The sequence below is a fragment of the Python bivittatus genome, unplaced genomic scaffold (assembly GCF_059951505.1).
Source record: "Python bivittatus isolate LINGU-HERP-01145 unplaced genomic scaffold, Pbiv_v1 ctg000060_np1212, whole genome shotgun sequence".
Taxonomy (NCBI): domain Eukaryota; kingdom Metazoa; phylum Chordata; class Lepidosauria; order Squamata; family Pythonidae; genus Python; species Python bivittatus.
The window spans coordinates 16,587,163-16,599,556 of record NW_028277044.1 but is presented as its reverse complement, the minus strand read 5'-3'; the positions used below and the strand labels follow the sequence as shown (position 1 = coordinate 16,599,556).

The window sequence follows — 12,394 nt, the reverse complement described above, 5'->3', positions numbered from 1 at the left end:
ATCTTTTAAACACCTTTAAGTTGCAACATAGGAACATGACTTCTTTGTTCCTATAAAGCTGAACTATCCATTTTCCCTTGCTTTAAAGTTTTCATGGACCTACAGAGGAAGGTAGGAGTGAAAGAACCACCTGTTCCCTATTGCTTATGTTAATGTGGCATCAGAGCTACAATGATACCACATGGGAAGAAAAGAAAATGTCTGTGTTAGTGCCAAAGGAGATAATCTGGGAAAGGATGGGGAGTGGGGTGAAGGCATTCAGGTGTGCAAAGGAAAAGCACACAGACTAGTGAAAATGGTGCCTTTTTAGCTTGTGAGCAGCCTTTAGCAGCTTGAGAGAAACAGCTTAATCCCCCCCCCTCCCGGTTTCAGCCTTTTTCTCATCAGCACATCACAAAGGCTGTTTCATTCATTCTTCGTTTGGATACTGTCTGTTAAAATTGCAACTAACTCCTGTAACACATCACCAAAAAGGTCACTGCTCCAACACAATTTACAATTCGCTTACCCCGGTTGATTTGTTGTTTGTTGAAGATTTATCCCGAGCCAAATGTACTAGGGACAACAAACACAATTCTGGAGTTCCTTGCTTGTCAACAGCAGCTTCTTCATCGCTGTCCATGCTGCGACTTAAAAGCCTCTCATTCTCTGAAGAAGCATCGTTTTCACTGGAAAGCAACAAACCAACCGATGAATATGCTAATCAGGATCACTTTTCTAAAACAGTACCGTGCAGAATTTGAGATATGTCTTTTTGGATTTAAATTGCATACTTGTTAAATGTTTACTTAATATAGATGATGAATATTAGATTGGGGATAAGTAAATGCTGCAAAAAAACGGGCAAAGCATTAACACTCTTCACTCGTATCTGTAAACAAATTAATGTCTAGCAATATATTTATTCACCAGCAACTCTGGTTTTCTTCAGCAGTATAGGACTGTAGTGTTCTGTGCACTTCCAGTTCCAACGGGACTTGTGACAACCATATGCCCAAGTCCAGCCCTGGTGAATATTCCACTGAATATCCGTGAATGAATTCTCTGTACGTATAGATCCAATGCTCACATTTAATTTAATGGGGACTGAACCATATATGCACGTGAGCAGCATTACTTGTTTATAGTTTTAATTTTAAAGAGTTCAATTAATGGAAAACTGTTCCCTCTTAAATAATGTTTGATCCTTCATTACTTTGCCATTACTAATTTATTTCATCTTATCTTCTTCTTCTACCAGCCATGATGTTGCCATTGTAAAAACACTTGAGCAAGAAGGAAAACCCACTGAATTCAATGGGGCTTATTTCTAAGTAGTTTAGGAACAAACATCTTTTTTTCCAAGAGACTGCAACTGTTGCTATGTTACATCCCCGCTATCAGCATGCTGTTTAGATATCACATACCTTTTGACCACCTTAGCTGGAGTTGCTGTCAGTTTTCCAAATTCATCTTTCTCTGAGAAAATCACCACATTTTCTGCAATGGAAAAAGGATTTGTAAGAATGAAGTGGCCAAACCCTCCCCCCCCAAAAAAACCCAGACACACACAAGCACCCAGCATTTGAATTGTGAATACAATTGTTTTGGAGCTTCTCCAACTAGATATAAATGCATAAATCACCAAATGCAGACCTGGAGTTTCATTAGTTTAGATGCCTTTCCAATTATTCTTCTGCTAACATTTGGAGCTCACACAGTTGCACTGAGGCAATTTAAGCCCTGTGGTTATTGATGTATAAACAGCAGAAATGACAAAACAGTCCCAACCTTGGGCTTCCGTTTTTTCTTCTTGCATGTCGGCCTGGGCTTCTACTGTCTTCACTGAATGGCTGCTGCAGCAGGCTGCAAGGTCAGAATACATCTCTTGTTAAGATTAACTCACAGCAGTTATCTAGACATTTTGAACAGTGGCGGCATCAGCAGGTGAGGTCAGACAAAGGCAAGATGGCAGACACAGCCGTGTGATCGAAGCCCCGCCCCTTCATTGCATTACACATACAAAAGGGGCGGGGCTCCAATCCGGCTGCCACGACTGTCCGCTCACCTTGTTGATCCTCCCGGGCGCCCCACTGATTTCAAAACTGGAATCCTTGTGATTCACTGGCAGTTACCTTGAGCTGAAGTTTTAGTTTTCACAATGTAAAACATGATGATCAGGACAATAGCAACAGCCATTATGAAAATTGTTGACATGGCAATGATAAGAGCAGTAGCCAGATGCCCTTGTCCAGAAAGGTCTCCTGGAACCACAAAGAGAGAGAGAGAGAGAGAGAGAGCGAGAGAGAACCTATTTAGAGACATTTTCAGGATTAACCATCCTCTATTTAATTTAATTATGGATTAAATGTATATAGGATCGACCCAATCTTTCTAAAGCAGGTAACATCTTTCCACTGTGTTGTTGTTGTCACACAGGCAATCCCAGTACCATCTTAAACCAGGGTGCCATTCTGGATGCTAGAAGAAGGTAAAGAATTGTTTCTGATGGTGCTTTGCCAGCTTTGGTTAAGCAATAAGCAACAATAATTAAAAAAAAAATCTGCTAACTGGTTCAATGGAGGTTACTTTTTAATCTGCTAAGATTGCAATCCTATAAACAAAGAATTGGCAACCTATTGGTAATAATGCTTTAAAAATTAATATTATTTCACTTAATGAAGGACTGTAGGGCACACAGCAGTAGCATAGTGATATCATCCTAGTGGGAGGGTATGAGATACCGGGGAATTATTTTCTTCAGATTTATGTAAAAAGTCTTAATTTTGTATGTGCCAAAAATGGGGCCATAAAAAATACAATCAAAGGTTGAAAACACCTTAGAGGTTGTAGATTGCTCACCTCTATAATTTACAATTTCTTGAGAATAAATGAAAGTGAACTCAGAGGATTTGTCTGAATGTACATTTATATGATTGTACTCTTAACCAATTAATTGAGAGTAATATAATCAAACTAAACGCAATAAAAAGGGTAAACTTCCCTAGTGAAAATGAAGAGAAGTGTAATTCTCCACCCTCCCCTCCAATTTCCCAAAAATTGATTTAAGAAGGCTCCCAGTCTGCCAGAGCAGGTTCTAAAGATGTCCAGGGAGAAGATGAACATCCCTTCTCAGCTTTGGGGAGCGCAGCTCCTTTAATAGAAGTGCTTCAATGGAGTCATATCACGTTTTTATGGAATGCAATCAGCACAAAGTAAAGGCAATCCAATACAAAATAGATATGTGTCTACAGCAAAGACGAATAACTAAACCTGCGTGAAGGACTGTATTGTTTCTGCACAAGCACTCCAACATGCCTACTGCTAATGACTAGAGTTGGGAGAACAGGCTCCTGGTCTCCTTGGTCAAACCCTTTTCTTCTAGCAGTCAGTCTTTTACATTTCTAGCCTGTAGAGCTGATGTCATTTTAATAATATACAGTAACTATACCTAGGATTTTGTTGCAATGCTGTATTTTAATTCACCTGAATTGTTCTTTGCTTGCAGCAGAATAAAGGAGTGGTCTTTATAAACCTCTACATTTCAGATTGCAATCGAACCTTCACTCTCTCAATCACTCTCTCACTGTCCATTCGCCACAGAGCATCGTTCTCTGCATGTGTATTGCTCATTCAGAAACAATCCCTCAACAATAAGAGAAAATGTCGTCTTGGATGCTCTATCCTCAATAGTCAAGACCCATCTCAGAACATGACGTTCACTGTGGAATGTGGACATTTTATAGCAGCCCCCGGACTATTCAGGTTTGCCTATTCAGCCTTTTGAGTGTTAGCCATGAAAAGCCATCAAAACTAAGTGGAAGCTAGAGTTGAAATTCTTCTGCAGCTAGCATCTATTTTTGTTTACAATTCTTGCCTAAAGGTAAGACTTGCAGTATCAATAGAAATGGATCTGCCATGAGGTTCCTTGATTCTTCTGAATGGATTCTTTTGGTTCTTATTTGAGCTTTAACAAGTTATCCCTTGAATAACCCTGCTGTGCCATGCAGGCATCTCAATCTATTTTTCCACAACTTGTTGATTTTTGTTTTGTGCTAGTTTGAAACATGTTGCTGACTCCAAACATTTCTGGATAAAGCTTCACATGGCCAAAGAAGGTACAGTTGCCACAATTTAGGAAGATCCCCAATTTTTATATATGTAAACTGAGACATATTGAATGTGGGTGTTCCCTGTTCATGTGTAAGAGGCCACAGAAGGCTCACTAATGCCTGGTAAATTATTTTCATGGAGGTGCAGCATGTTCCCTCTCTGCAATTAACTAATGAAATTGTTGGGCATTCTTCACACATTATAATGATCAGAATAATCATTATTATTCTTGGGATCAGAAGAAAAGGGTGACTTCATAACCCACACACTCCAATTACTGGGCTGGATGTAATTTCCATATATATGTCTCCTAAGAAGGGATCTGGTGGGGGAGAAGCCAAAAGGTGGTTCATTTGACTACATTCCATTACATTTCTACTTTCCAAGTCAGTTACACCTGAGGAGATAAAGCAACTAAATTAACTTGCCTGAATACGTGCATCCCATTTGCAAACTGAAATCATATAATTCATCTTTACTGAAGTAGACTGATTGCTGAAGATAATTTTGAGGATTCCTCAAAACTGAGAAAAGAAGTCATTGTGAAGGACTGTTGATTACAGTCCTTTTACAGCCTGTCCTTTTACAATTGCAATCTGTCGATCAAGAGAGAGCTCTGGATGCGTAATGGGGCCTAATCATTCCCTCCGTCTTTCCTAGTTGCGTCATTGCATCTGCCAAATTTCCCTCCACCACCGTTACCAAGGCTACTATGGGTCTGAACCCTGCTATTAGCTACAAGGAAAAATTAAATCAGGAGCTGCTTCTCTTACCTTTGTGCACAGGTTGAAAAGGAGAATGAGTGCTTGTGCCAGAAGTGCTCGGGAAACTGGCTGATGCACCAGAAGTAATGCCTGCGCCTGTAATAAGAAACAAATTTGCCACACGTTTTGCTGGTTACGTGCAAAATCTCAACTTTGAACTGCTTCTGTGTGTGTGTGTGTGTGTGAACAGAGACCAATTATTTGAATTTCCTGTCCATTTAAAAGATGGTTTTATAGGAGCAGATTTATCCCACCAAGGTGTGAAATAAGGACTTGGCACATTTTGTGTCTGAATGTAGAGATTCGCCCATTTTTACCTGAAGCAGAGAGGCAGATTTATGATCCCAAACATTTTTTCAGAAGTCAGTTATTGATTGTATTAAAGGAGAAATGCCATTAAAGGAGAACTAAAAATATATATCATAATATACATTTTCTTACGCTATGATCTATTACATCAGCTCTGTATTTTATGCTGAAAGAGGTGTATTTTCAGTATTATCCTCTATGCACTGGATGAAGTAGAGTGTGGTCTACAAAAAATTTTGCCATAACAAAATTTGGGTTTGTTTTTTCAATTGTTGTAATGTGGCTGTTGGAGAACCAAAACAACCAGATCAAAAGGAAAGAAAGATTAGAGAAATACAAACATTTTAAACCTCCATATTTAATTTGTCTTTTTAGAATGACATTTCTACAAAAGAAGGTACTTTTCCTTAACAAAACAGGCCTGGGCATCTGTGGGAAAAGCTGCAAGGGGGAGACCAGAGGAGAAAGGGACCTCATACATGGCATAGTGTTATTGGACAAATGGTGCAAATGGTGCAACTTGCTTCCTTTGAACAATAATGTCATATGCTCACATGGATAATGCTCACATGGATAACAATAATGTCATATGCTCACATGGATAATGCTCACATGGATAACAATAATGTCATATGCTCACATGGATCCTAGCCTGATACCTTAACTGCTATAGTGCCCCAAATTGGCTTTATTTATACATCCTTACAGATTATAATGTAAACTCGCTAGTCACTGATAACTGATCGTTGCAATCCATATTTTTTAAGCATTTAAAACGGTTTCTTTTCTTTTTTGTGGAATTTGATATTGGAATGAAATGAAAATTCAGGGAAAAAAAGGATAGCATTGTATAAAAAGCATGTATAAAGCCTCCTCTCTTTCATGCTCCCCTGCCCCCTTTTCTTTCCTTCCTCTCAGGATGTATTCTGAACTTATTTAAACTTTAATTATTATCAATTGAAAATTTTTAAATCACAGAGCTTGGGTGGCCTGAAACTCAACAGGTATTGATTAAATCTTTTTTGGAGGGAGGCGCGTCTTCATGCACAGGCGGGTCTGGGGTTGCACCTGTTGTGTTTCTGGCTGGGCCCGATCCAGAGCAGGTTGGCCGCAGCTGCAAGGCCAGGAGAGGGCCATCTGTCTGCTATCTGGCACAAAAGGCACCTCTTCCAGGAGCTCCCACTCAGTCCGCGCTGTAGCAGCACCAAGTCACCCTCGCTGCTGTGGTTAAGCCGAGGCGGGGAGCTTCTGCAGGGCTCCTCCTGATTCACAACTCACAAGCCTGGAGCATTATGGCGCCTAAATGTACTATTCTTATTGTGGGGTAACTTAATTTTGTGTGCACTCAACTTTATATCATGTACACAGGTCTGACAAGTACAGTAGTGTGCGTGCATGCCCAGTGCACCTTAGAGGGAACATAAGTCATGATGCGCTGCAGCTTTTCGTATATCCTATATATTGATAATCATATATCAGTGCTGGAGGGAAAAATGGTATGGGAATATCTGAGTTGCATCACGTCCAAGCAAAAAGGAAAAAAGCATATTGTTGTATGTAGTATATAAATAATTTATTATTTTTATTGCACTTCAGTCCCTTACAAAAGAAAAAGTTAGCATAGGGACATATGGGATAGAAAAATTCACTATTCCACAGTGAAAACATTGCTACCATTCTGCAGTTTTGGAATATGAATTTTTTCTTATCCCAGACACGCCAAACAAATGGGACAGGAAATTCAGTTCTCTAATAGAATGAGATAAATGTCTCGCAACTTAAGAGGTGAAGTAATGCACAGGCTTTTAATAAAATGTAGTATTAAATAAAAGTTTATATACTATACTATGTAAAATATTTTAGAAAGTGACATCCATTTTAATTTGCCGAACAGAGTACCCATGATTTTGAATGAATTTTTCCTAGAACAGTAGGAGGTATTTTCCAAGCAGTACTAGCTGTGAAATATAGTATACCTTTAATTTTTAAGGATGCTCATTTGAAATCCAAATAGTATTCATGCAATGTTAATAGACTGGTTTTATTTAACTGGCCCGTTTCAGCAGTGCCTGAATTCACTATCTGTAATGTGACTTTGTGCTGACATTTATTGCTGTGAATTAAATTGATGGTCCAGTGAATCTGGAGCTAGCTCCCTGACATTTTTTACTTAGTCTCTCCCTGGCAAAGTTGATATATTTGTCCCCCACCCCCTCCCCACCACACGCATACACCTTTAAAAAAAAAATTGTTACAAGTTATTTCAGGACATTTTTAGTCATTAAATCCTTATCCTCCCTGTCTGGTGAGGACAGTTAACTGATGTACCATTTACAATCTTTTTCATATACAATAAAAGTTGGTCCCATTATATCCAAGTTCACATAATGTCTGTACGTTTTCCATCATTCACTACATTATTTTACATAATTGTAGCATAAATTACAGAAATGTATATAAATTATGTAAAAATGCAGACACCGTTTGGACTGATTTGAATTCAGGTTTTGTTCTTTGCATCCAAAGTTGGAGATTTAACGGAGATCCATAAAATAAGAAGTTTTACAACGTTCCACTGCTAGTTAGATATCTTCAATCTGTTTATTTGCTTACGTATTGCTATGTTTTTACCCACATACTCCTGGCAAGCCAGATCACATCCCATGCCAGTTTATTTTTCTGTATTTAGTTCAAATCAGATGCCCAGGATTACAGTTGGGAGACCAAATGTATTTGGCAACTCTCTAGTGAAAAAAGATATTGGGACTGTAATTGATTACCACTGAACTTGGGTTAGCAGCTCCAGGTAGGCAGACAAGACTAATTCCTTCTGAATTACTCTCAGCATTGATATGGGTTTTGGGCATTGCAAATCAACAGCATTTTTATAGACCATTAAAGAGTATTATTAAAGTGAATATTATTGTGTGCAAGAACTTTCAAACAGACCATTGGAATACCTTATTTTAATAAAACAATGGTTAAGGTACATTTTAAAAAATTAAGTATGATTCTTTCTTTCTTCAAATGAGATGAATATACCCACCCACCCCAAAAGGATGGCTATCTACTTCATTATGCAGGAATTATAAAATGATGGAGGGGACCCTAACGTATATGATTATGGACTTAATATCCATAGGTTTGTTAATGCAGTTTTGGCAAAAGAAATATGGTTTTGGAAAATAATGTGATTTGATGTGTGTGCATTTGCGTGAGTGTGTATATGCACGCAGGCAGGCAGTTTTGCATTGTACCTGATGTCTTCTGCTGTTCAGCTTTTGATTTTTGTAACAGAAAATGTAAAACTGCATTCTTACAAAAGAGAATTGTGAAAAACCCGAAAAGCTACCCAGTCAACAGATCCCTATGTATAACATCACAGCATTTCAAAATGTCAAAATGTAGATTAAATGTAAAGTAAGGTGAAGGAAATGGAAACCAACTTACATTCTTTTGTGTTTGGAGGTGCCAGTGAACACGAGTAACAAACCATTCCATAAATATTCCGAGGCCTGTTTTCTAACATGTAATAACTGCAAAAAAGGGGCAAGACAATGCAAAACTAATAAAACTGGGTTTATGATATTAACTATGGTTAAAGTAATGAATTACTGTATAAACACCCTACTTTAAATGTTTCAGTGTTCAGTCTATTTTCCTTGCTTGACTAGAAAAGGTCTTTTCTCCGCAGCCTCATAAGATTAGTTAAATCAAGCTTGGAAAATGCATGACAAGACTGATCTCACAGTCGAATCCGACATACATTTGTACACTAAGTTTGCAGTAAAGTTCAGGTTTCTAACATTAGATTTTATGCACCAGAAATTTCTTGCAGAGGTAATCTTCCAGGCAGATCCTAACCCTAACTGGCACAAAAATAATATCCTTAGGTACAGAAAAATCTAAGGTCTAACATGATTAGGACAAACATGATAGTTAAAATAAACACCCAATGAGTTTATAGGTGCTTTGGCAATATCCTGTGTACGGCTGCACATGTAGAAATGTATTTGTCAATCCTCAGTTTGGATTTTCTAGAAGATTAAGGTGGGAAGAAACTTAAGATTTATCCTGTATATCCATTCTTTTGCTAGTGGGAATTATATCAAGGCAAGACCTCAATGCATTCATGTGGATCAGGGAACAAGTTCTACGTGCCTTTATGATGCCTTCTATCAGGCTTCAACTGTTGGTCTATCACGTTTAGGAAGCAAAACTTGTATCAACATTATGATGAACGCTAAGCAAAAAGTCATTTGTTTATAATGAGAAGAATGGAAAGATTGCTACTCTACTCATCTCTTTGGGTTGGACCCAGAGTTGTACCTTTCAGGTGTACCTTTCAGTTGCTATTTCATTTGCTTTAATAGCCTTGTTACTTTCTTTGATTTAACGCATATCTTTGGGACCATCTTTATTATTCATATACCGGTAACTATCATGGATTTAATTGAATGCAGAAAAATAGAGGGTGCACAGAACGAATGAAACAGATACACTTACTGTATGTCATTCAGTCTTGCTATTTTTTAAGGCTGTAATTAAATCCTTACCCAGGGAGACAAGGCCCACATTCAGCATCATTTTCTTGATCTCCAGGGGTCATCACCGTAGCCCGAAAGAATCCTTCACAATCCTTGTGCCTCCGGCATATATGATATCCACCTTTAGAAAACTTTTCTGATGGGCATGGGATACAGCCATAGTCTTCATCTCTAGTGCCATACCCACACGTCTGTGAGAATAAGAGTGTTTCAAAGAATCCAGTTTTTCCATGACTTTTACAAACAGGAAATTGATGGCCCTTCCTCCCTTCCCCTACTGCCCTCCTTGGCAGATTGACTGAAGATTAATTTGGTAGTCTCCTCTTTGTCTTCCTGATAGGATTAAATAAGAACTCCGATCTGGAACAGAGTGGAAAGACCCGGATCTTTTTATTGCGTTGTTCTCCAAATTCAGTTTCGAAGGAAATATGAAGCATGCCCTCAGTCAGCTGAAGGAATGACCTGGCACACCTTTTGTTGTCTGTGACTAGTCTTATAGGAAGAGGACCTGAGACCAACCCTTCTCTGGGGTGGCACCTCATCTTTGGAATTCCTCTCTGTCCCCCCAGAAGATGTTTGTGGCCCGTTCTCTTTCTTGTTTCTGGTAGGTAGTAACATTTGTTCTTTTTCACTAAGCTTTTATGAGGCACAGTTAATCTTACTTAATCAAAATGTTGATTATCTTTTGTCTTTAAAAATATGCTTTAACTTTTTGGGTTTTTTTGTCAGTTCTGGCATAGAAATTCACTAGTAACTCAGCACTACAGGTACCTAAGTTCAGGCAGGGGGCATTTTAAACCTCATAGTCTTCCATGTGAACAACAAGAGACTCTGTCAAAGCCCTCTTACTGTATATCCATCCCGCTCATTCACATTCAAGAACTGAAAGGCGGTGAGGTACAAGGAATTGGGGGAGGGAAAAAAAAAAAAGGAAATATCAGGGCAAAGCCTTGGTACTGCTGTTTGCTCTGAAAGAGGGGTTCTAAGACCCTCTTACCTACCACTAGGTTTACGTAGGACAGACTTTCATTCTCTCCCAGTCAAGATATGGTGCCCATTAAAAAAAGTGCTGTCAGGGATAATTATATTTGTAAGGTAAAGTAATTATTTGAAATTGCACTGGAGAGAAACTGTTCCTGCTTTGCTGGACTCGGCAACCTTGTCTGAAATCCTGTTTGGAACACGACAGCTATTTTCTTACTTCATAGTAGTCATGCGGAGGCTATTTTCCTGGCAGTGAGGAAATTTAGAATAATGATACCCTGCACAGCATGAAAAATGACATTGTTCACTGCCATTGTCGAACACGACTCAAAAAAGCGCATTTTTGTTGGGCCCATGAATATGATTCAATACAGCGTCCTATTTTTATTTGGACAAATGGGAACATCAGAAATTGCCTTATACAAGACCAGACGTATCTAGTCTGATATTGTTTACTGCTCTGGCTAAAAGGCAGGAATCCTTACCCCATACAGTACCTAGCTGGAGATACTCGACTTGAATCTGGGAACTTTGCAGAGAGAGGTCTATACTCAAGCAAGGAGCTATGGCCTTTCTCCTTACGGAACATGTCTCTTTGCCGCTTTTAGTTTCTGCTCTGCATGGAAGATACACTGACTATGGCTATATGAGGACAGAAGGAGCAATGCTTTCAAAAATACAGTTTTACAGTATTTTGGAGGCACTTCTTAATAATATTGTTATCTTGTGTGATGCCACTTTTCATACTGGCACTTTAGAAGAAAGGAACTCAAGAAGATGACAATGATGTGGAAAACTCACCATATAAGGTTCTTCTCCTGGCTCACACTGTGGACACTCATGGCACATCCCAGTTGTCTGATTGTAATACTCATTTTCACCACAATTAGAATATTCAGCATTAACAGAATACACAAGTGATACCTGAATCAAAAATAAATCTTGGTTACTTCCATTGCCAGGTTGTAACATTTACCTAAAAGCAGACATGATGGATAGCTGAATCACTGGGCTTAAAACATACACACCCAGACTTCCCAATTATATGGGCTACTGGACATTGAACAAACTACCTCCCATCAGAAGCAGTCATAGATCTTCTGGTCTTTATGGGCTAAATCAGATGACTTTGAGTTCCTTCCATGATTCTACATTTTCTTGGAATAGAAAGGACTACAAACAAGGTTATGTCTATTCCTCATTTGGGTGGCAGGCAGAAATATGAAGGTTGTGTTATTTGGAACAGTAGTTACATTTTCAAAATTCTCAATTTTTAAATTTTTTTAAAATATGAGACATTACGATTTAAGGCATGTGTGAAAGTATCTGTTGAGAACAATGGAAGTGAAAGAGTAGAAATTAGATTTTCATTGGTTGTAAGGTAGATTTCAAAACTAGAATAAGTTAAATATAAGAGTAATTATGGAATCCATTTTTTTAAAAAAAGCACATTCAGTTTTGTTTATAAAAATTATGTCCCTTTAAAGAGAATGTAAAGCCTTGCATATTAATCAAAGACATATAAATTTATATTTATTGCAAACTAACTGTGGATCTGAAATAAGAAACTCCCAAATGGTTTGTTTGAATAAATTATGTCTATAATATCTAGTGAAGATATATTGTATTTTTATTGTCTGTAAATGGGATATAAAGGGCAATATTGTTAGAAAAAGATACCTAAGGTTATGTCCATAT

The 12,394-nt window shown here is 38.2% G+C and overlaps 1 protein-coding gene across 1 annotated transcript in view; it reads right to left on the bottom strand.

Moving 5' to 3' along the window:
* EDAR (ectodysplasin A receptor) overlaps positions 1-12,394 on the bottom strand; it is a 92,223-nt gene that overhangs the window by 8,253 nt on the left and 71,576 nt on the right. The window contains exons 3-10 of the mRNA XM_088136561.1: positions 11,498-11,620; positions 9,722-9,903; positions 8,616-8,701; positions 4,866-4,952; positions 2,115-2,243; positions 1,771-1,845; positions 1,407-1,479; positions 509-668 (exon numbers count right to left, since the gene is read on the bottom strand). Of these exons, the coding sequence (XP_087992687.1) occupies positions 509-668; positions 1,407-1,479; positions 1,771-1,845; positions 2,115-2,243; positions 4,866-4,952; positions 8,616-8,701; positions 9,722-9,903; positions 11,498-11,620 (915 nt within the window). The remainder of the gene's footprint in view (positions 1-508; positions 669-1,406; positions 1,480-1,770; positions 1,846-2,114; positions 2,244-4,865; positions 4,953-8,615; positions 8,702-9,721; positions 9,904-11,497; positions 11,621-12,394) is intronic.